This window comes from Pongo pygmaeus, chromosome 10, assembly GCF_028885625.2.
Source record: "Pongo pygmaeus isolate AG05252 chromosome 10, NHGRI_mPonPyg2-v2.0_pri, whole genome shotgun sequence".
Classification (NCBI taxonomy): domain Eukaryota; kingdom Metazoa; phylum Chordata; class Mammalia; order Primates; family Hominidae; genus Pongo; species Pongo pygmaeus.
In genome coordinates, this window is record NC_072383.2 from 65,169,340 (window position 1) to 65,192,892 (window position 23,553).

Genomic DNA, 23,553 nt, shown 5'->3' on the forward strand with positions numbered 1-23,553 from the left:
TTAAAAACAATCAAGTGCCTTCACGTGGGTGTGTGGGTGTGTGTGTATAAAGTGAGGAGCTATCATCCTGGCACTGAAAGAGCTTATACTTTATGATAAGACATAAGAACACAAATGGCTACAGGGCAGAATGGGACTAAAGACTAACTGGGAGCATAGTGTGTTTTGGGTTTTAAAATGGAAGGATTCAAGAAAATTGTTTTTATGGAAGGTGGCATTTGAATTGGGTTTTGAAGAATGGGTAGCACTTCAATAGGTAGATGTGCCCAGGTGTAGAATACATAAGTAGTATACGAATGGGGAAGCATATTCTAGTTTTCTAGAATACAGAATGAATAGAAAAGCAGTAGGAAATCATTCTGATAGATTGGGGTCATGTTGAGGTGGATGAGGAATTTATGTTTAATTTGATAAACTGAAAATTCAGACTTTTTGTCCTGTGTGTGATTTAATCACGAATGCTGATTGTCCTGGCACAAGTTTGGGTAGTAGTGACTCATTGAACTATACACTTTAGATGATTTGGAAGAGGGGTGTTGGAACAACAGGAACAATGAGACTATATATAGAGGAAAGCCAATAAGGGAGAGGGAGAACTCAAGAGAATCTCAGTTTTTTAGTGTTGTGAATCCCCTCCTAAAAAAGCAATACAGAAAGTCAGAATACAGAAAATCATTTAGATTTCTTTTTTTTTTTTTTTTTTCCTTGAGATGGAGTCTCTCTCTGTCACCCAGGCTGGAGTGCAGTTCTGTGATCTCAGCTTACTACAACCTCCACCTCCTGGGTTCAAGTGATTCTCCTGCCTCAGCTTCCTGAGTAGCTGGGATTACAGGTGCCCACCACCTCGCCTGGCTAATTCTTGTATTTTTAGTAGAGGCAGGGTTTTACCATGTTGGTCAGGGTGGTCTCCAACGCCTAACCTCAAGTTATCCACCCGCCTCAGCCTCCCAAAGTGCTGGGTTTATAAGCATGAGCCACCGTGCCTGGCACAGAAAATCATTTAGAGATTTTGGAAGGAGAAAGTGACAAGATTATTGTGTGGTTTTGGTTGTTGTTGTTTGTGTTTGGTTTTGGTTTTGAGACAGGTTTTGGCCCAGGCTGGAGTGCATTGGCATGATCATGGCTCATTGCAACCTCAATTTACCAGGCTCTGGTGATCCTCCCACTTCAGCCTCCTGAGCAGCTGGGACTACAGGCATGCACCACCACACGCAGCTAATTTTTGTGTTTTTTTAGAGATGAGGTTTTGTCATTTTGCCCAGGCTGGTCTCGAACTCCTGGGGTCAAGCGATCTGCCTGCCTCAGCCTCCCAAAGTGCCGGGATTACAGGTGTGAGCCATCACACCTAACCTTGTGGTTTTTGGTTTTTTTTTAATACTTTCCCAAGCCCATCAATTAGATATCCTATAATTGGGGATTTAGGTCTAGATTCCCAGAGTCAGTTTGGCAATGTAAATTTCAATGCTGCATTCACTTAGCTCAGGTTTCAGTTGCATTGGTAGATAAAGTGATAATTTAATTTTCCTTTCACTATGAATTAGTCTCAACTAAATTTGTGTTCTGAATATTTGCATTGAGGTCAGAGGCCAGACATTTAGTAGTGGCCAGGCATCTTGAATTCATTTGTTTTTTTCTTTCTTTTTTTTATTTTATTTTAAGGCAAGGAGGACTTCTTGTTAATTTCCATCCTTCAATTCTGACCTGTCTACTTCCCCAGTTGACCAGCCCTAGACTTGCAGTGAGGAAAAGAACCATTATCGCTCTTGGCCATCTGGTTATGAGCTGTGGAAATATAGTTTTTGTAGATCTTATTGAACATCTGTTGTCAGAGTTATCCAAAAATGATTCTATGTCAACAACAAGAACCTACATACAATGTATTGCTGCTATTAGTAGGCAAGCTGGTCATAGAATAGGTAAGAAATCTTTAAAAGTTTTAAAGTTTTCTTTAATTAAAAAAATTCTAATGCATGTTTTTAAAGAACCATTATGCTTTTCTTAGGTGAATACCTTGAGAAGATAATTCCTTTGGTGGTAAAATTTTGCAATGTAGATGATGATGAATTAAGAGAGTACTGTATTCAAGCCTTTGAGTCATTTGTAAGAAGGTAAGTTTTTAAGATCTCTATTTTTTACAAAAAGTTTTTCCTTAAGAATAGAATCATAACGTCTACATTAGGTGTGTGAGGAGAAGCGGCCTTTTGGATTTCAAATATAACAGACAATACAGTATTTGAAACTAATGTCATCTTGCTATTATAAAATGTGGTCATCACATTTATTTTGAAAATTTTTCTTGTCATTGTTAGGACTTTATTTAAAGAATTTTGGAAAGGTATTTATAATTATTTTGGGTTTACTTTGGAAGGGAAGAAATGCCAGTGTAATAATGTAGTCTGCACTGAAAGCCCAGCAGAATAAATTATTCGTCAGAAATAAGTAGTGAATTGTCTTTTTAACAGTTTCTTAGGTCACATCCATTTTGCTAGGTCAGTGATTCTCATTTGGAAACTGATTCTAATATATAAGCTTAGTAAAAGTTGTGTATTTGTGTACTAGAAGGCAATAGAAGATAAGTAACATTATTTTTCCTCTTGACTAATGCAGTAACATGGTGTCTTGAGACCTTACTGGTTGTTTTCTGCATTTATCCCTTGACACTCCTGGTTTTGAGAAGTGGCTTTTAATCATACCATATTCTGAAAATCAGAAATTGTTGGATTCATTCTTGTTCCTTTAGTTGAGAAACACAAAGTATTCTTTTATTTACTGGCCCTGTGGGCATTTATATGTTCTGTCCTCTCATTACATCGCTAGAAGACCAAGCCTAGGTGAATATGCACTGGCATTTCCACAAATAATCCTAGTTACTGAAGAGCACATTCATCTGGGTTTGGTTTTCTAATAACATGTTGATTATATACCAATTTCTGCCTATACTGCCACACATTAACCATAACATAGTTAAAATGGGGATTAGGGGAGTTCATCTTAAAATTGGTTAAATCAGTACAATTTGAAAGGTAAACCTTTTAAAATAGTAAATCCATGGGAGAGAAAGAGCAACAATCATTGGTGCTAGATAGTCTGGGAACTACTCTCCTATGTTATTGCTGGTAATAAAGCAAAATGTGGCAGATAATGAATCAAGGAGTGAAATACAGCTCTTCAAGGCAGCTTTTGTTTTTGTCTTTAGATGTCCTAAGGAAGTATATCCTCATGTTTCTACCATTATAAATATATGTCTTAAATATCTTACCTATGATCCGAATTATAATTACGATGATGAAGATGAAGATGAAAATGCAATGGATGCTGATGGTGGTGATGATGATGATCAAGGTATTTCAAATTAAATAGAATCTTTTAAATTTTTGTGAAAGAGTGTTATAGATGGAGATGATTCTTAGTGCAAATTGTACTGTTTGTTTTATTTAGTTATAATAGTGAAAAGGGAAATGATCTCAATATTTGACAACAGCAAATTAAGTTAGAGAGCATCCATGTATTGAACTGTTATGCAACACATTAAAAAATCATGTCTAAAAATCATTCATTAATGCTATTAATAAGGTGAGTGAAAAGTAGGTAGCAAAAATTGCTCACCATGTCCCAATTTTATTTCTTTAAGTATACAGAAAAAAATCTGTATATTTGTAACTAGTATCATTACTGCTTGTTTTCTCTTGGCTAGCAACTATATATGATTTTTGGTTTTAAGTACTATTCAAATTTTCTACAAAGCATTTTTGTAAGGAGATAAACTAAGGTTTTAGGAAGAATTGAATCTGTAGATATACATATTTAGGGCAGCTTGGTTTGAAAGAATATTAGTTTGTTTATTCATAGTTCATGAAAAATTCTAAATACTGTTCGAGGCCCCATTTAATGTTCATTAATGGCTTACAACATTTCTGAGGCTCCTAAGATTGATGTCATCACCCGATGATTTATGATATTTACTCTGGAAAGTAGTAGCAGCACTTCAAGGACATAGGGGTTGCTCATGTCAGTTGTTTCTGTTTGTATTGGAAGAATCATAATAACAGATATTTAAGTTGGTAAATTACTAGGTAAACAGGTTGGTGGATTTTTTGTTATTTTTGAGAATACTTTTTAGTTTGATTCTTTGAATGAATTTGCATAACAGCTTTCCTATCAAGTCAGTAATTTCACCCATCTTTAAAAAACAACTACCAAAAGAGTTTCTTAACACCATATACTCCTCTAGCAGCTGCTGCCTAGTTTCTCTCCTCCACAACAGAACTCCTTTAAAGAATGCAGTTCAGTTTTCTTTTTTCCATTCTCTCTTGAATCCACTCCTCCAGTGATGGACGAGATTGCAAATGTTTGACTCTGCCTATGGTATTACTCAGTCTCAGCAACATTTCTTTATTTAGCTTCCGGGATACCATTCTAGCCTGGATGTAGTCCTATCATTGTGATTACTCCAGTCTTCCATGCTGTTTCTTCTTCTTCACCCTGACCACTGTACTTAGAGTATCCCAAGGCTCAGTCCTTGAACTTACCTGTTATACTCTTGATTTCTTTGTTGATCTCATCTAGTCTCCTGGCTTTAATATCAATATGCTGGCAACCCAGATCCTATCTATAATCCATATCTCGCTTGTGAATCCAGATTCATATGCAACTGCTTAATTCATATTACTGCTTGGATATCTAAAATATCTTTTCCCTGCCCCTTCTCCATCTCCCACCTAACCTGTTCTTCTTTAGCCTTTTCCATCTCAGAATGGTACCTCCATTCTTCTTAGTTGATCAGGCCAAAAACCTTGCAATCATACCTGATTCCTTTTTCACACATCCCTCAGCTAGTCTTCTCCCTCAGAACTATCTTTCATTTTATTGTTTTTATTTTGTTTATCACACTTAGTAACTTTCTGACATACTGTAATTGATGGTCTCCTACCTATTAGAATGTAAGTTTCATGAAGGCTAGACATTTTAATCTCTTGATTGACTGCTTTATTCCAGTGCCTAGGACAGTGCTTGATGCACAGGCAATCAATAAATGGGTTGTATTAATGAAGGGAAACCTTAGCTTATATTTTAATATGAATATCTTTTGAAGAAAGCAGTAGCAATGTATATTCCAGGTTTTGAATTTTGTTTTTTTGTGTGCTGTATAACAAACCAGGTACTTCACCTGCTTTATCACTTAATATGAATTATACCCATTAAATGACTTTCTACCATGGTGTTTTTGTGATTTATAAAATCAACATAATTTTAGTGAATAAAGACATTTGTTAATTTTTTATAATCTTGTTTTTAATAAAGCTTATATTTCTGGGATGCAATTACCGTAGTGTATTGACATGGAAAAAATTTTATGTGCTCTTAACTTGATAGTATATTTTGGCAGTATCTTTTAACTTTATTTAAATAGATATTGGTAAATAAGCAAATGTCTTGCATTTAGCAGTATTTGTATTTTCCTATAATGTGCTAAGGTGAATTTTAAGCTTTTGAGTTGGAAAGTTTTATTATTTTATTATATACTGTAGAATCTTCTAAGGCCTAGCTGGCTACATTTGACTGTCAAACTAAGCTAATTGGAATAAAAGCCAGTAAAACGATATTACTCCGCTCAATTATTTCAAGGCTATGTATAGTCTTATCTAAGAATAAAGAAATTATTGTGAGATAATTTTAGACTATCATGATAACTGCTAATATTTCTGCCACCTTTCTGACTTCATATTACCCAACTAATTAAACCTGATAGTGTTAGAAAGAAAGACTTTCTGGAGATTTCACATACATGTTATCTGTCAAGTATAGATAAGTTAGATACAATTCTTAGTGCTTCTGCTTTGAATGTTTAAGGTTTAGCATTAGGGGAAAAAAATGGTCCTCTGTTAAGTGTGCAGCATTTTCTTGGTATAATTAAGCAAAAATGGTTTTGTTAAAGTACATTAAGACAAAATTGTGAAAGGTTTAGAATATACATGTTTGTTCCGCACAGCTTATCAACAAGTTGGGTGAAAAGCCTTGTAGTCACAAAGCTGATGTCAACCTTCTTTTTATTCCCAGAAAATTAGTTCTACAGTGTTTTGGGATTGGTAACCATTCTTTTTATCACTTAGTCTATTACCACAAATCCATTTCATGGTTTGTCTTATAAAGTCCCTGATTGTTTGCTTGATTTTTCCTATGCTGTTAAGTAAGTTCTTTGAATTTTGTTTCAAAGGCTGGGAAATTTATAACTATAAATATTTGTATTCTAAAGAAGTTGAATGTGTTAATTGATGATTTTAAAGGATTACAAATAATTGATGATTTTAAAGGGTTACAAAATAAATGAGAAAATGTTTAACTAATTAAAAATACAATTATATTTGTTTTTTAAGTTTAATAATGTGCAGATTTATAGAAGTAACAAGCTCTTTGTTCAAGTTCTAGTTCTGTTGAAACCTACCTGTTGCTGTATATGTTACCGGAAAGTTAGATTAACTGATTTGGTTAAGAATATGAATTCATTTTCTGTTTTAAATGATATACTTCTCTTGTCATTAATAGCCTGTTTACATTAAAACTTACCCTTAGGGAGTGATGATGAATACAGTGATGATGATGACATGAGTTGGAAAGTGAGACGTGCAGCTGCGAAGTGCTTGGATGCTGTAGTTAGCACAAGGCATGAAATGCTTCCAGAATTCTACAAGACCGTCTCTCCTGCACTAATATCCAGATTTAAAGAGCGTGAAGAGAATGTAAAGGCAGATGTTTTTCACGCATACCTTTCTCTTTTGAAGCAAACTCGTCCTGTACAAAGTTGGCTATGTGACCCCGATGCAATGGAACAGGGAGAAACACCTTTAACAATGCTTCAGAGTCAGGTGGGTTTTAAAGTAAAGTTTAGAAAATCATGATAGTAAATGCAATGCTTTTAAAATTGTCTTTATATGGAAAGGTGAGTTCCAAAATATCTATAGAGAAGCAGAAAGTTCTAGGATATGTTTATATAGTTAATGCATGTTCATGTTATGTTACTTGTAAACTATTCTAATTGAAGTATTCTTGGCTTTACATGATAAACAATATTTAAATAATTTTAAGATTCAGTAAAGTAATCTTTATCTTTGATGTTAATAGAGAAATCTTAGAGCTGTGGAGTCATACTACTTGTGATCACATAACTGACTTCACTTCTAATTTAGGTGTGTGATCTTGGGCAAGTTATTTAGTCATTTTATTAAACCTCACTTTTCTTATTTGTAATAAGAATGTACTTAGAAATATCTACCTGTGGTTGTGAGAGCTGGATGATCTGTGTAGAGCATTCAGTGTAGTGCCTACTACATATATGCTTGATATATGCCAGTACTTACTAATAAAATACACATCTTTTCACTTGAGGGCATTTTTTTTCTAAGATCCTAAACATTAGAGCTATTATATTGCTCCCATTTATTGAATATTTGTTACATACCAGGCATTCTCCTATCTTATATGTAATCTCTACAGCAGCCCTATGGGATGCACAAATAGTAGGTCAATTTTTATAGATAACAAAACAGATATTGCCAGGGATTAAACCAGTGGAGAGGCTAGGACACACATACTGTATCTATCTTGTTTTTAAGTAGTACAAATAAATACATTCTTGTGGTGAACTTACTCATAAAGGTGAATGTTGAAGATTAATTGTAGAAGGAAATGAGATAAAGTGTATGGAGGATATATGCAAGTGAGTGAGTATATAGAAGTCAGGTATTACTCAGTAGAGTTGCCAGGAATTCTGACAATGCTATGGAAAATTAGACAATTTTTTTGTTTTGTCTGGTTCTTAGATCATTGTTTAATTAGGGTGTGTGTCCATGTAGTTTGGTTGTTGGGATTTTTCTTGGCTTTGTTTTTGTTTTTAATCTCTACTTGCTTTGCTGTTGAGGTATTCTAGAAGCTCCGTTTATAGCTTTGCATCCATAAGATTTGTTAGTAGAGACCTTATTTGTTTTACTGACTAGCAAAACATTAGGAAGTTTAGAGCCGATGTCTTTTAGTCATAACCCTGCTGCTTGTAGCTACATTTGAAGTGAGGTTGATTCCTTGTAATAGCAAATGGAAAGTAAGAAAAGGACCTGTTCGATGGTTGCTTTTCCATAATTTGTCTTGTTTCTTTTGATTTTTATCTGTGCTGTTGTCATTCAAAATACCATTTATAAATTAACCTCCCAAATTTTTGATTGAAAATATGATTTGATTTATTTATTTATTTATTTATTTTTTTTGAGATGGAGTCTCGCTCTGTTGCCAGGCTGGAGTGCAGTGGTGCTATCTCAGCTCACTGCAACCTCCGCTTCCTGGGTTCAAGCGATTCTCCTGTCTCAGCCTCCTGAGTAGCTGGGAGTACAGGCGTGCACCACCATGCCCAGCTAATTTTTGTATTTTTGATAGAGACGGGGTTTCACCATGTTGGCCAGAATGGTCTCAATTTCTTGACCTCATGATCTGCCTGCCTCAGCCTCCCAAAGTGCTGGGATTACAGGCGTGAGCCACTGTGCCCGGCCTATTAATTTCTTTTTAGTCATGTATGTTTCACAATTAAAAATTAAGTAGGGAAGCCTATTTTGTTGCTCTCTGGAAAGCTAAATGATGGCTTTTCTGTAATTTCTTATCAGTATCAAGCAAATATAGTTACAAGAGAACATATATAATACACGCAACAAACTTGATCTTGTGTTAGCAATAGCAGTAGATAGCTGAATTAGGAATTTAACAAAAAAAGATAAACTCTTCCCTTTATCCTCATTCTCCGTAATTCATGTTAAGTGTACTGAGGAAATACCAACAGCTGAACCAGCTAATGAGTATATGATAATTGCAGGTTCCCAACATTGTTAAAGCTCTTCACAAACAGATGAAAGAAAAAAGTGTGAAGACCCGACAGTGTTGTTTTAACATGTTAACTGAGCTGGTAAATGTATTACCTGGGGCCCTAACTCAACACATTCCTGTACTTGTACCAGGTATGAAAGAAACATAAATCTCTTTTGGGACTTATTGTAGCCTTTTTGTTAGGACTTAGATAAGCTTAAATAATTGTTTCCTTTGAAAGGAATATTTGTGACAACTTAATATGCACATAGAGCTAACTTTTTAATCTAACAATCTTGAATACCTGAAGTTAGAAATTTGTAAGTAAAAGGTTAAAAGTCTTACCCTAAAATATTTGGCTGTAATATTTATTGTAGATGGTGAAAATTTCTACTTATAGAAATTACATAATGAAGTGGGAACATTAGCAGTACTATAGGGGTTGATTTTTAATTTTTCTTTCTTAAAAAGTCTGCACAGCAATGATTGGATTTTTTGTTGGCTTTTTAGGAATCATTTTCTCACTGAATGATAAATCAAGCTCATCGAATTTGAAGATTGATGCTTTGTCATGTCTATACGTAATCCTCTGTAACCATTCTCCTCAAGTCTTCCATCCTCACGTTCAGGCTTTGGTTCCTCCAGTGGTGGCTTGTGTTGGAGACCCATTTTACAAAATTACATCTGAAGCACTTCTTGTTACTCAACAGCTTGTCAAAGTAATTCGTCCTTTAGATCAGCCTTCCTCGTTTGATGCAACTCCTTATATCAAAGATCTATTTACCTGTACCATTAAGAGATTAAAAGCAGCTGACATTGATCAGGAAGTCAAAGAAAGGGCTATTTCCTGTATGGGACAAATTATTTGCAACCTTGGAGACAATTTGGGTTCTGACTTGCCTAATACACTTCAGATTTTCTTGGAGAGACTAAAGAATGAAATTACCAGGTTAACTACAGTAAAGGCATTGACACTGATTGCTGGGTCACCTTTGAAGATAGATTTGAGGCCTGTTCTGGGAGAAGGGGTTCCTATCCTTGCTTCATTTCTTAGAAAAAACCAGAGAGCTTTGAAACTGGGTACTCTTTCTGCCCTTGATATTCTAATAAAAAACTATAGTGACAGCTTGACAGCTGCCATGATTGATGCAGTTCTAGATGAGCTCCCACCTCTTATCAGCGAAAGTGATATGCATGTTTCACAAATGGCCATCAGTTTTCTTACCACTTTGGCAAAAGTGTATCCCTCCTCCCTTTCAAAGATAAGTGGATCCATTCTCAATGAACTTATTGGACTTGTGAGATCACCCTTATTGCAGGGAGGAGCTCTTAGTGCCATGCTAGACTTTTTCCAAGCTCTGGTTGTCACTGGAACAAATAATTTAGGATACATGGATTTGTTGCGCATGCTGACTGGTCCAGTTTACTCTCAGAGCACAGCTCTTACTCATAAGCAGTCTTATTATTCCATTGCCAAATGTGTAGCTGCCCTTACTCGAGCATGCCCTAAAGAAGGACCAGCTGTAGTAGGTCAGTTTATTCAAGATGTCAAGAACTCAAGGTCTACAGATTCCATTCGTCTCTTAGCTCTACTTTCTCTTGGAGAAGTTGGGCATCATATTGACTTAAGTGGACAGTTGGAACTAAAATCTGTAATACTAGAAGCTTTCTCATCTCCTAGTGAAGAAGTCAAATCAGCTGCATCCTATGCATTAGGCAGCATTAGTGTGGGCAACCTTCCTGAATATCTGCCATTTGTCCTGCAAGAAATAACTAGTCAACCCAAAAGGCAGTATCTTTTACTTCATTCCTTGAAGGAAATTATTAGCTCTGCATCAGTGGTAGGCCTTAAACCATACGTTGAAAACATCTGGGCCTTATTACTAAAGCACTGTGAGTGTGCAGAGGAAGGAACCAGAAATGTTGTTGCTGAATGTCTAGGAAAACTCACTCTAATTGATCCAGAAACTCTCCTTCCACGGCTTAAGGGGTACTTGATATCAGGTAGGTATCTAGATTTTCTTACTTAAAAATTTTTTTTATTGATAGTTGGTTGCCTTAAAAGACCCTAATAAAGAAGTTAAGCCATGTCTATATTTTCTTAAACCTAAAAGCTAAGTATGTGATGAAAAAAACTGTCTTTTGTAGTATGGAGTGATATTCAAATGACATTTTGTTGTTTTAAAGGATAGAGTGGTAATTAGATAATGGTTAAATCTATTCTAATTCCTCATGATAACTACATTTTAATGTTACTATATTGTGTTAAAATGTGGAAAAGACATATCTAGTGAATTAACATAATCTGAAGAGCTTGTTGATACTAATTACCGTAAGTATAATTGGTGAAAGTACTTTTTTCAAATGAAAGATTCTGGAAGAGTTTTCAGATTTACCAGTGTCATCCCCATTAGAACAAGTAAAAGGTAGTAATATTAATAGCAGTAATAGCCATTCATTCTTAGACATTGCTTTCTTTTTTAGTAAAAAATTTGAAGATTTTTAAGCGGTTTTGGATTTAGCTAGTTCTATTTTGTGAGGGTGAGATCCTCCACTGCTGCTTCAAGTCCCTCCTTCCCAGAAGGAATTGTTTCTTTTGAAATCTAATGGGATTATATTTTATGCTCATAAGTGAGTTAACTTTGCTCCTTTGGATTCATGCGTGCAATAAGAAATACCCTTCTTGTCCAAAGAGAATTCTAAGGAATTGAAGACACTGGTGTTATTTGAAGTGGTTTAAAAATGATGTCCGTGAGTTTCAGTGGACTACATACCAATAGACTTGCAATTTATTTTTAACTAGGCTCATCATATGCCCGAAGCTCAGTGGTTACAGCTGTGAAATTTACAATTTCTGACCATCCACAACCTATTGATCCACTGTTAAAGAACTGCATAGGTAAGTGGAACAAAGATAAACATACTGATTTTTGGACTTTAGAATTCTCAAGAAACTCTTGAACTTAGTAACTAGAAATATCGAGGAATTAAAATGCTTATAAAATAATTGTTTAAAAGAAAATTGATATGATCTTACAACTTTTAACAAATTGCATTTGCCTATATTGTTTGTAATTATTCCTAGATGATTTTGCACATAAGTGAAGTTATAATATACCAGCATGTCTTTAGAGTCAACTACATATTTGATAGCCATATTTTTGGGGTGACCTAAGATAGCTTTAGTGGATAAAGCAAAAAGATACTAGATTTATGTGGCCAGTCTGAAGTTTCTCCCTAGATTTAAATGAGTCTTGCTTGAGCTATTAAGGCCTCAAATTTCAATTATTACTTCTAACACCCAAGGAGATCTATGGAGATTTCCATATTTAAGGTCAAAATAACCTAAGAATAAAAAATAAAGGGGGAGAGAGCTAATTCCCAGAAGAACTAAGAGGAGATAACCCAAGAAAAATTAGGGTTTCTCTATTTCTTTGAAGACAAGAATTAGCTTTTGGGATTATTTCTGATTTTATAACCTCCTTGCATTTTGTTTTTATCATTGGTTTTCCTAGAGTTTGATAGTAGCCAAAAACACCTCAGAATTTAGTTTGTTGCTTTCTTGAGGACAGATTAATGGAGATAACCATCAGGGAGGATTGAGGGATTTGGCAAAGAAGCTTTGTAGCTTTGTGCCATTCTGCAGTGTGCCAGAAAGAAAAAAAATACAATATAAAATTTGAACTGCATAGAAAGGGATTGCCAGTTCAGAATAAGGAAAGCACAGGCACAAATGGGTTCTATTGCTAGGGCCAAGAAATTATTTAAAGTCTATATGAGAAACTTCTTATTGGCATTTCCCCCACCCATTTTCTGCTTTGATATATTTATTGAGGACATTGGTATTATGCAAAATAGAACAGAGGAAGAGGCCCATGCCATATTTCTAGAAATATCTTTCCATGTTGACAGCAGTCAACCAGTATGCATTGTTGATACAGTTACTCAGCCAGGTAGTTAGCATTCTAATTGAATTATGATCTAGTTAAGTATTCATGACTATTTGAACATCAGAATCACCTAGGAAACTTTTTAAAAATTGAAATTGCTAGTTCACGACACCATTTTGTCCATAATAGCAATATTTTAGATGCTTTACTGAAAGCAGATATATACTCTATTGTAATTACTCTTCTAATCTACCAGTTTAGTATGCAAATAAAGGGGAGGGGAGATTAGTTTGGTACATTTATATTGTTTTTGAAACCACGCTGTCTCTCAGACTTTTTTCAACTTAGAGAAAATATAATGTATATTATATTTTAAGTTTATCATGTCTGTCTGTTGCTTTTCTTGTAATATTTCAGGTGATTTCCTAAAAACTTTGGAAGACCCAGATTTGAATGTGAGAAGAGTAGCCTTGGTCACGTTTAATTCAGCAGCACATAACAAGCCATCATTAATAAGGGATCTGTTGGATACTGTTCTTCCACATCTTTACAATGAAACAAAAGTTAGAAAGGAGCTTATAAGAGAGGTAAGTTAGATCACACTGTTTATCTGAGCTTGTCTTTGACTTAAGTATTGTATATCCACACATTCTTTTTTGCTTTAACAGGTAGAAATGGGTCCATTTAAACATACAGTTGATGATGGTCTGGATATTAGAAAGGCAGCTTTTGAGTGTATGTACACACTTCTAGACAGTTGTCTTGATAGACTTGATATCTTTGAATTTCTAAATCATGTTGAAGATGGTTTGAAGGACCATTATGATATTAAGGTAAGATGTTTGTGCCTATTTATACAATGTTTTAGAAGAAGACTTTGCTAGAGCAACTTTCACCCTTGTAATTTACTCATGTGTCTGAGAAAAATCAGGTTGTCTGTCAAGATTTTGATAAGCATATTGTAAACTATAAAGTGCAAAAGTAATAGGCAGTGTAACACCATTTGACATGTAAGAAAGATCCAGAGCCCTTTTTATTGGAGGAGGAAGTGGCAGTGGATGCAAAATGCTGTGTGCCCACTTGCTTAGTGAATAGTCCCTAGATCCTTTCCCTCAAAAAAGTCCTGACAGATTTTGCTGTTTAAAGTATAAATCTGTAACTTTTTGGCCTGTCTTAACATTGGACCATAGTTGCTACCCGTGGAGGGTTTTCTTAGCATTGTCTTGATTAATTCTCCTGAGCTACCTTTGGGGCTAGTCTGAATTGTAACTGTATTATTTACCTGAATGAGGAATTTTTGTTTTTCAATATAATATACTGTGTTTAATATCAAGAATTTTGTTAGAGGACATAGAACTTTTCAGATATACAAAACAATCTGTAGAAGCAACTTGAGAGAAATCATACTGCGTCTTATGTTTGGATAATGAATTTTGCGTATAAGTGTTCTTTGTTTTCCTGTGTGTTCATCTCCATTTAAAATGTGAACAGTAAAAGGGCGATTTGAAAATAAAAAATACATGCATTGTGTCTTTTTCATCTATTCCATTTAGGGCTTTTGGCCAAGCAGGGCAAAAGTGGTAACTCAGCAGTAATTGAGCCATACTACCGAACTCCTACTCTTAGGTTTCCATGTGTGGTAGTTACCTGAGCCTCTCAGAGTTCAATGAAGAGGGCCTCCCCACTAAGAAGTAAAAGGACATGCTTGTTTAATTCTATGAGTTTATAGTCCAAGAGAAAAAGGTTTATGGGTTATCAGGTTTTACATGGATTAATCTGAATAACTGGCCAACTCTGTTATGATAGTGGAAACTTATTACAAAATTGTGTTCCAGTTCAGTAATTTTCTAGTTCTATGATGATTCTCTCAATTCTGGTGCACATGAGCTTTAAAAAGTAAAAATAAAAAAAAATAATGTGTGGCTGTATTCTGACAGGTTCAGTAAAACTCTCTGGGGATGGGGCTTGAAGAATGGGTATGTTTCTAAAGCTCTCTGGATGATTCTAATGTGCAACCAAGATTGAAAACCACTTTTCTACTTCTTGTATCTATTTGAGACAGATTTGTCTCAAACCTTATCTGAGTTAAGTGCTAAAGAGACCTCACCTATAATATGCTGCTCAATAGACCTCACCTAAAATACAATCTGGTGAAGTCTCTTTAGCACTTAACTCAGGTAAGGTTTGAGACAAATCTGTCTGATTCTGATTGGCAGATTACATTAAAAGGAAGCTTTACTTTGCATGCTAGTTATTTTCCTTTAAAGGATTTGTCAGAATTTAGAATTTTGTTTTTAGAAAATGATGTCAAATCTAAATTCTGTCTTTTTTATTCCTAATAGATGCTGACATTTTTAATGTTGGTGAGACTGTCTACCCTTTGTCCAAGTGCAGTACTGCAGAGGTTGGACCGACTTGTTGAGCCATTACGTGCAACATGTACAACTAAGGTAAGAAATGATAAGTATCAACCTAGGTCAGACTTGGTGTACTGGGGATTCCTAGTCAATTCTTTTCTCGAGCTTTCCAAATATAACTATTCCAGTGCTCTGTGTAGCAGTTGGTTTAAAAAGTTAACCTATCAAATACTGATATTTTATAAAACCTAGCACTGTTAATGGCTATTCTTAAAAGTTTTTGTTTATTGCTATATCAATATGTTAACATTTTGAAGTACTGATACATATTTGAAGTACTGATATGGGATAAAATGTGATCAGGCCACAAGAGGAAGTTTTTAATTCTGGTTGGAAGGGGAGTCAGAAGATTTCATATTAGGATGACAACATTTGCAATGAACCTTGAAAAATCAAGATTTTTTTTTTTTTTAGACCAAGAAGATGAAACAGGCTTTGAATAAAGGCCTGGAGATGTCATCATATGGTGTGTTTGAAAAAGTGAATAATAGAGTATAGCAAAGAATAAGGTAGCTAGAGGAGTACTCTCTTGATGGGGGCCAAAGTGTGAGACTTGCTAAGCAGATAGTTGAAACAAAGAGTGTCCTACTCTCTTTGTTACAATCATGTGGGTCTAGATTTTCTGTTTTTATAAGGGGCTTTTTGTAAAATATTCTCTTAAAAGGAGACAGCTACTTTAAAAATAAGTTTAAAAACAGTTGTTCTTAGAATGTAATATGCCTTATGGACCTACGAGAGTAGCTTTTACCAGGAAGATCTTATGTGCTTAAATTTTGTTCATGTAAGAGCTGTCTTTTATAGCATGTAATCTAAGTTTACTCCATCTTACAGGTAAAGGCAAACTCAGTAAAGCAGGAGTTTGAAAAACAAGATGAATTAAAGCGATCTGCCATGAGAGCAGTAGCAGCACTGCTAACCATTCCAGAAGCAGAGAAGAGTCCACTGATGAGTGAATTCCAGTCACAGATCAGTTCTAACCCTGAGCTGGCGGCTATCTTTGAAAGTATCCAGAAAGATTCATCATCTACTAACTTGGAATCAATGGACACTAGTTAGATGTTTGTTCACCATGGGGACCATCACATATGACAATACAATGCACTGAATTGACAGGTTAATCATAAGACATGGAAAGAGAAGTGTCTAAAAGCTTCAAAATGTTCCACTTTTTTTTCCTTCATGGAGACTGTTTGTTTGGCTTTCTTCCATTGTTGTTTTTGTAGCATTTATTTCAGAAATGTGTATTTCCATGATCCAGAGGTTGTAAAACCGCTAGTGTTTTAGTGGTTATGGCAACATTTGAAATGGAAACTAAAAGTTAGGATTTTATGGAGTATGGAGATAGGGTCCAATATCTATTTACCCTGTAATGTTTAGGATTAAAATGTTAAAATTTTGTGACCATGAATTTCTTTCTTTTATAAATTTTCTCATTTAAAAATCAAAAATCTTGCAAAACAAAAACCATGTTTCTTTTCCTTGTATAACTTTTTGTTTTCAGCAACATAAATTGATTTTTAGCTGGCAGACAAGAATATCCATATAAGATTTGTTACCATTTCAGAGAGTTTGGCAATTTTTAAAAGATAATAAGGTATCATTTTTAAGTATGAAAATTAACAATATCCCTGTTGCGCACACTAATTTTGCATGAGCAAGTTTACAAATATGTATTGTCTGTAAAGCAGCATGTGCAGATTATTCATAATATAGAAGTTAAAATAAGTATTAGTGCAATTTTCAGATATTTATTTTTGCACAGAAAACACATTATCTGGAGAGAAAGAAAGGAGAATTTTTGAGACTTGGGTTTTCTTAATGCCAGTGTGAATTTGCAGATGTTTTCAGCAAATCAAGTCACAGTAACAATTTGCCACTTTTTTCTATTATAAATCTTACTTAAATTTTGAATATTTAAGTGCTCAGTTTTTCTCAGTTACCCATTTGTGTGCGTGTGTTTCCACTTAGAAATTCTTAAAACCAGATTTTTCTTTCATTCCCTTTGGATGTCCACATTCCTTATCAAAGGATATAAATACGGTGTATGCTTTTGAATTTTATTTTTAGGAAAATTCTGAAGCCAGCTATCACAGGTTTGTTAGCTAATAATAGTATTTTCTTTTAGTTGAGTTAGGTTTTTCCCCATCTCCTGTAGAGCTAATTTACATATTGTATTTGGTAAGTGTTCACTACTTTTCCTGATTAAGGGATCTGTGCTGGGGAACAAAGCTTTTGCAGTACCTTATATTGTAGTTAAAATTTTATTTAACATATCCTTCAGTGAGCTCATTTCACACTGTAGCCTCTTCCTTAAAATTTGTGGTGCTCCTGTAACAGTAAGAACTAATTCTGAAATAAAAGACATCTCCTAATGCTGTGCAAACATAGTTTACATGTATTGAAGGAGGCAGTTGTTAAATTGAGTGACCAATTTTAAGCAATCAGATATTTGAAAACTGCACCCTTTATTTTTGAAACTGTGAATTAGAAACACTTTTCCTGCTGTATTACTACCTGCTTTAACATCCAAATATACAGTGATTTTAAATGATAACATACTGTGGTTATTAGATTAACAGCTTGATTTTGAATGTTCAGATGATAATGCAGAAGACATCACTTCTAGTAAGGATTTTGACTAGTGCATTGATGTTGAAGTTGGTGCCATTTCAAAATGTGGCAGGTGATAATCTTATACCATAATTTGCATAAAACTGTAATAGAAGTTTATTTTGAGATGTTAGTATATTATGTACTATGCATTTCTGTGGTATAGATGTTGTGGATATATTTAAGTATTTGGTTACATGGTTTCACAATAAATTACAATACTGCAGGCTCTAGGACTGAATAGGAGACTGACATGCATATGTTGTGTGAATGTCTTAGTTGGGTAAAGTTAAATCCAAATACTTCAACTGGCTTTTTCTTCAGTTTGTTTGTTTTTAATTTTCAAAATGCATGTTTTGTTTTGTTTTGCTTTGTTTTTGTCTTGCAAGCCAATTCATTTTCTAACAGTTGAAATTCTTTTAGTACTAAAGAAATAGATACTGCTTTTTTATGGCTTTAGTGTTTATATACCTGTTTATATGCATACATTAACAAAATTAGTAACAGCAGTGCTTAGAATTTCAATGCTGAGTCATACTGATGATTAACTCCATACTCCTAGTGGTGATGTGGTCCAGATACTGGAATGGAAGTGGCAGGATGTGGAGTACATAGTCTACCACTCATGCTACTTACTAGTAATATTAAGGTGTTACACTTAGCAATTTGTCACATGTAGGTTCCTGAGGAGATCTAAAAGTTAATGCAAAACCAAGCTGTTTATTGATTTTCATGAGAACATTTAAGTTAGTTTAAGTCTACCTGATTTATTTTAAAAGAAGGCAGAGGGCTGGGCGCGGTGGCTTACGCCTGTAATCCCAGCACTTTGGGAGGCCGAGGCGGGCGGATCACGAGGTCAGGAGATCGAGACCATCCTGGCTAACACTGTGAAAACCCGTCCCTACTGAAAATGCAAAAAATTAGCCGGGTGTGGTGGCAGACACCTGTAGTCCTAGCTGCTACAGCTGAGGCAGGAGAATGGCGTGAACCCAGGAGGCGGAGCTGCCAGTGAGCCGAGATCACGCCACTGCACTCTGGCCTGGGCAACAGAGCGAGAGTCCATCTCAAAAAAAAAAAAAAAAAGGCAGAAAGGAAATTTGGTATGGCAGGGCCTAACCTAAAAGGTTATTTATAAAATCAGTAGCACTGAATGATAATTTTTTTAATGATGGTCATGTACTTTATTAATGATATCTGAAAGCTGCTTAACCATTAGGAGTTAGAATTCTTTAAGGGTTGGAGTATGATGATTTCATCAAATGTTTGAATATTTACATAATTTTTATGTAGCCATAATTAAACCAAATTAGTCTTTTTTTCTTCATACTTTTCTTTGGTAAATAGTGAAGAAATAACATAGGGACATATCTAGTTAACCAGTTCTAGTGGGTGTTGTGATATCTTTATATCTAGTTCAGTCTCAGATATATGAATATGATTATATAGTCATGATTGAAGTTCAAAATGAGCAAGCATACAAAATCCTCAGCCACTGAAAAATTTAGTTAACTTGTTTATACTCCTGTAAACTGTAGTTAGTCACAAGACAAAGTATATAGTAACACTTTGTAATGAAGTAACATTTTCTGCCCACATTAATTTTACTAAAGACCTAAATTGTTAAAATTAATTGCCAATCTCTAGATAGATTATGCTTAGTAAGGGTTTTGAAATTAAAGACCTTAAACATTTCAGCAAGTAAATTTTGGATTCTAGCTCTGTTTTAAATTGAATCCTAATTTTCAAACCACTGCTACCCCAGATTCATACCTGTTTTTGAAATCTTGTTTATGGAATGGAAAATTGACAGTATGGCAATAGTTTATTTACCGCTTGGACAAAGGATATTCTGGTTTTAACTGACTTTTCCATTTAAAAAAAATTCATTTGATAATTTTGGTTGCAAACATGGAACACAGTGGAAGTATTTGGCTACAGGCTACCAAAATCTGATCAGATAAGGCTGTTTTCTTAAAGGAAATGCAAAATGAAATCATACGTTTTCCTTTTCCAATACAGTAAATTGCTTGTTTTCCTATTAGTACCAGAAAAGATTTTGTAAACACCTTTGCTGTAGTTTCAGGCAAGATCTTTCAGCAACAAATTTTTGCTCTTTGTAACTTAGAAAGTTAGCTCTGAATCCAAAAATTACTGAATGGAGTAATGCATATAATTTAACTTTTTTGGACCCTATAATACCAGTGTGTCAGGTTTCAGAATGATACTTAGTAGACAGAAATACCTAATTCTGTTTTTGGAGTCTTAATACCCTGTCCTCTTCATACCTTATTAGTGGTGATTTTAGCAAGTTTAATTATTTTGCTGAGGTCTTAGAGAAAGCTTATGCTATGTAAAGTGACATTGTTTCCAGATTAGAAAGTATTGGAATTAATTTGCTATTGCCAGTAAGTAATGGTTGATGGATATTAAGTGATTTTAGTCTAGAATGCTCTCACAAAAATAGTAAAGAATTGTACTTCAGGGCCAGATGGCAGCTCACGCCTGTAATCTCAGCACTTTGGGAGGCCAAGGTGGGGGATCACTTGAAGACAGGAGTTGGAGACCAGCCCTAGGCAACATAGACCCTGTCTCTACCAAAAAAAAGAAAAGAAAAAAGAAATCAACAACATGCAACCATAAGAATGGATGAGATGGCCCTAAAAGAATAAGGATTACATATAATGAGAAGACGTGGGCTGAAATACCTAGTGAACAATATTTAAGGGAAACTGAAGTGCAAATGGCCTCACAGGTTTGTTTTTGTGTTTGAGACAAGGTCTCACTCTGTTGCCTAGGCTGGAGTACATAGCACGAACATGGTTCACTGCACCTCAGCTTCCTGGGCACAAGTGATTCTCCCACCTCAGCCTCCTGGGTAGCTGGGAGTATAGGTGTGTGCCACCACATCCAGCTAATTTTTTTATTTCTTTGTAGAGATGGAGTCTCATGACCTTGTCCAGGATGATCTCAAACTCCTGGGCTCAAGCAATCCTGTGTTGGCCTCCTAAACTGCTGAGATTATTGTAAGTGCCTCCTTGCCCAGCCCTGTGTTGTTGATTTCTTTTTTCTTTTTTTTCTTTCTTCAATTTTTTTTTTTTTTTTTTTTTTTTTTGAGATGGATGGAGTCTTGCTTTGTCTCCCAGGCTGGAGTGCAGTGGCGCAATATCGGCTCACTGCAACCTCTGCCTCCCGGGTTCCAGCGATTCTCCTGCCTCGGCCTCCCAAGTAGCTGTGATTACAGGCATGTGCCACCATGCCCAGCTAATTTTTGTATTTTTAGTAGAGATGGAGTTTTGCCGTGTTGGCCAGGCTGGTCTCAAACTCCTGATCTTAGGTGATCCACCCGCCTCGGCCTCCCAAAGTGCTGGGATTACAGGCGTGAGCCACGTCGCCCAGCCAGTTTCTTAATCTATACATCTAGCCCAGTCCATGCCCCTGTTTCAGACTATTATATCCAACCACCTGCTGTACATCTCATAAAGGTATCTCAAACAGCGTATCTAAAGCTGAAGTCATCATCTTTCCCTGGTTTTTCCTGTCTCTTTGCTGATGGCATCCCATTTACCCAGTCATTCAAACTGGAAATCTAAAAGCCTCACTTAGCAAGAGTTTGGAGGCAGAATATGATAAAGAACAAGGGCTCTGGGAGGCCAAGGCGGGTGGATCGCTTGAGGTCAAGAGTTCGAGACCAGCCTGGCCAACATGGCGAAACCCCGTCTCTGCTAAAAAAAAAACAACACAAATTAGCCGGACGTGGTGGCACATGCCTGTAGTCCCAGCTATGCGGGAGGCTGAAGCAGGGGAATTGCTTGAACCTGGGAGGTGGAGGTTGCAGTGACCCAAGATTGCATGCACCACTGCACTCCAGCCTGGGTGACAGAGCGAGACCCTGTCTCAAAAAAAACAAGGACTCTACAGACAGACATCATATATCATATTAGTTTGAATCCTAGCTGTTAGCTGTTAGACTTGGGTAAATTATTTAACCTCAACCTTCCCTGTCTATAAAATGGGAATTAAAATAGTAGCACCTTATAGGGTTATTGTGAGGATTAAATAGGAACATTGTATAAAGCACTTAAAACAGTACCTGGCACATATTAAGTGTAATATAATTGTTAACTCTTCCTAGCATTCTGTCCCTTTTATTTCCTAAATATCTCTCATGCCCATCTCCATTATTCCTTTGGCTTAAGACCTCATTTCCTACTTATCTATTGACTGGACTGCGGCAAATGCCTGCTAATCGTTATTTTTGTGATCCTCATTTAGCAAGCCAATTTATTACGCGCTTAGCGTGCTGCCAGGGCTACAAAAGCTGTTGAAACTGCTTGATATAAAGAAGCTTACTGATTATCATGGGAAGACTGACGTAAGGAAGCACCATAAAATTCTGCTGTATGAGAGGTATACACAGGGGATACTGGGGGTTAACAATTGAGGGTATGGTCCATTCAACATGAGTGGGACAGAAACAATTCATAAAGGAGATGAAATGTCTTGAGGAATGAGCCTCTTCCTTAGAAGAATGGTTTTCAAATGAGTGTGCATCACAGTCACCTGTAGGACTTACTAAAACAGATCGCTGGGCCCTACACCCAGAGGCTGTGGTTCAGTAGGCTGTAGTAAACGAATAATTTGTATTTCTACGACTTTCCCAGGTTCTAATGCTGTTTCCCAAGGCCACACCTTGGAAACCACCGCATTAAAATACCCAGAAGGCATTAATTCCCAGTCCTTCCTCTATACAGCTGTGAAAACAATGGTCCTAACCATTTCATCTTTGCACTACATCCTTCACTGTCTCTCTTTTGCCCATAGGATAAGTACAAACTAGATCTGGTTACTGCCTGCCCCACCAGCCTCAGCATCTCTCACAACTAGGATTAACCTTTTCTTCTGACAACTATAAAATATTTCCCTTGCCTTCTCAAGTTTGCTCAAGGTCAAGTTACGCCTTTTGCCTGGAATGACTTGACTTCTCTTTTGTTTTACTTAGCTGGCTTTTCATCTTGTAGGTTAGGTCAAGGACTCCAGGAAGTCTTCCCTGGACAAGTAATGAAGAGGGCATAATCCAAGGGCCAACTCCCATGTTTGGAACCTGACTCCATTTTCAGGCACGTAATATTGTCAAATTCCTTTTAAAAGCACCTGTCTGTCTATTAACGTTGGTGCAGATACTGCTATTCCCCTCCTCTTCTCCATACCATTGCTGATGGTTACTGAGTGGGCTAGGGTATGGGAAGGGCTGACTAGTCCCCCTGTTCACAAACAGCCCTTTATGTCAAACTGAATACTGCCAACCTAGTTCCAGTTTCTGTATCTAAAGACTCAGCTTGGAGTCCTTTCTGGGACTTGTCTGGACTAAAAGTAACCCCTCCTTGTCTGGTTTGTGACTTTCTGTACTCTGATGCCCCCAGCTTTCTGCCTTCTAGAAATTTGTCAGAATTTCCGAAATTCTTGGGCCTTCCCTCTTGCTCCATATATGGTTTTGGATTCATTCCTTTTAAAAAATATTTACTGTCATTTCAGTAGAATTTTGACACAATAAATATAAGCACATCAGATTTTTTGCCATCTTGAAGCTTCTGTTATTTCTTGGTCTTTGGTAATGCTTTACTGAGAAACATTATAATATAGTTGTAAAAGCTCAGGCTCTAAACCTGGGTTTAAATCTGGTTCTACCACTTCTTGGGAGTGGGACTTTGGGCAAATTATTAATGTATCTAGTGTTACCAGTGGAGGGGCTTGACTACGAATTGTCCAGGTCCTGGGCATTTTGAACAAAGAACTGA

The 23,553-nt window shown here is 35.9% G+C and overlaps 1 protein-coding gene across 1 annotated transcript in view; it reads left to right on the forward strand.

The window, feature by feature from the left end:
* Positions 1-18,016, forward strand: part of CAND1 (cullin associated and neddylation dissociated 1) — a 45,163-nt gene extending 27,147 nt beyond the window's left edge. Inside the window, exons 5-15 of the mRNA XM_054443000.2 lie at positions 1,660-1,916; positions 2,003-2,108; positions 3,197-3,342; positions 6,571-6,863; positions 8,852-8,993; positions 9,352-10,845; positions 11,645-11,740; positions 13,149-13,318; positions 13,400-13,564; positions 15,074-15,181; positions 15,980-18,016. Coding sequence (XP_054298975.1) covers positions 1,660-1,916; positions 2,003-2,108; positions 3,197-3,342; positions 6,571-6,863; positions 8,852-8,993; positions 9,352-10,845; positions 11,645-11,740; positions 13,149-13,318; positions 13,400-13,564; positions 15,074-15,181; positions 15,980-16,204 — 3,202 coding nt within the window. The 3' untranslated portion in view covers positions 16,205-18,016. The remainder of the gene's footprint in view (positions 1-1,659; positions 1,917-2,002; positions 2,109-3,196; positions 3,343-6,570; positions 6,864-8,851; positions 8,994-9,351; positions 10,846-11,644; positions 11,741-13,148; positions 13,319-13,399; positions 13,565-15,073; positions 15,182-15,979) is intronic.
* The last annotated feature ends 5,537 nt before the right edge of the window (positions 18,017-23,553 follow it).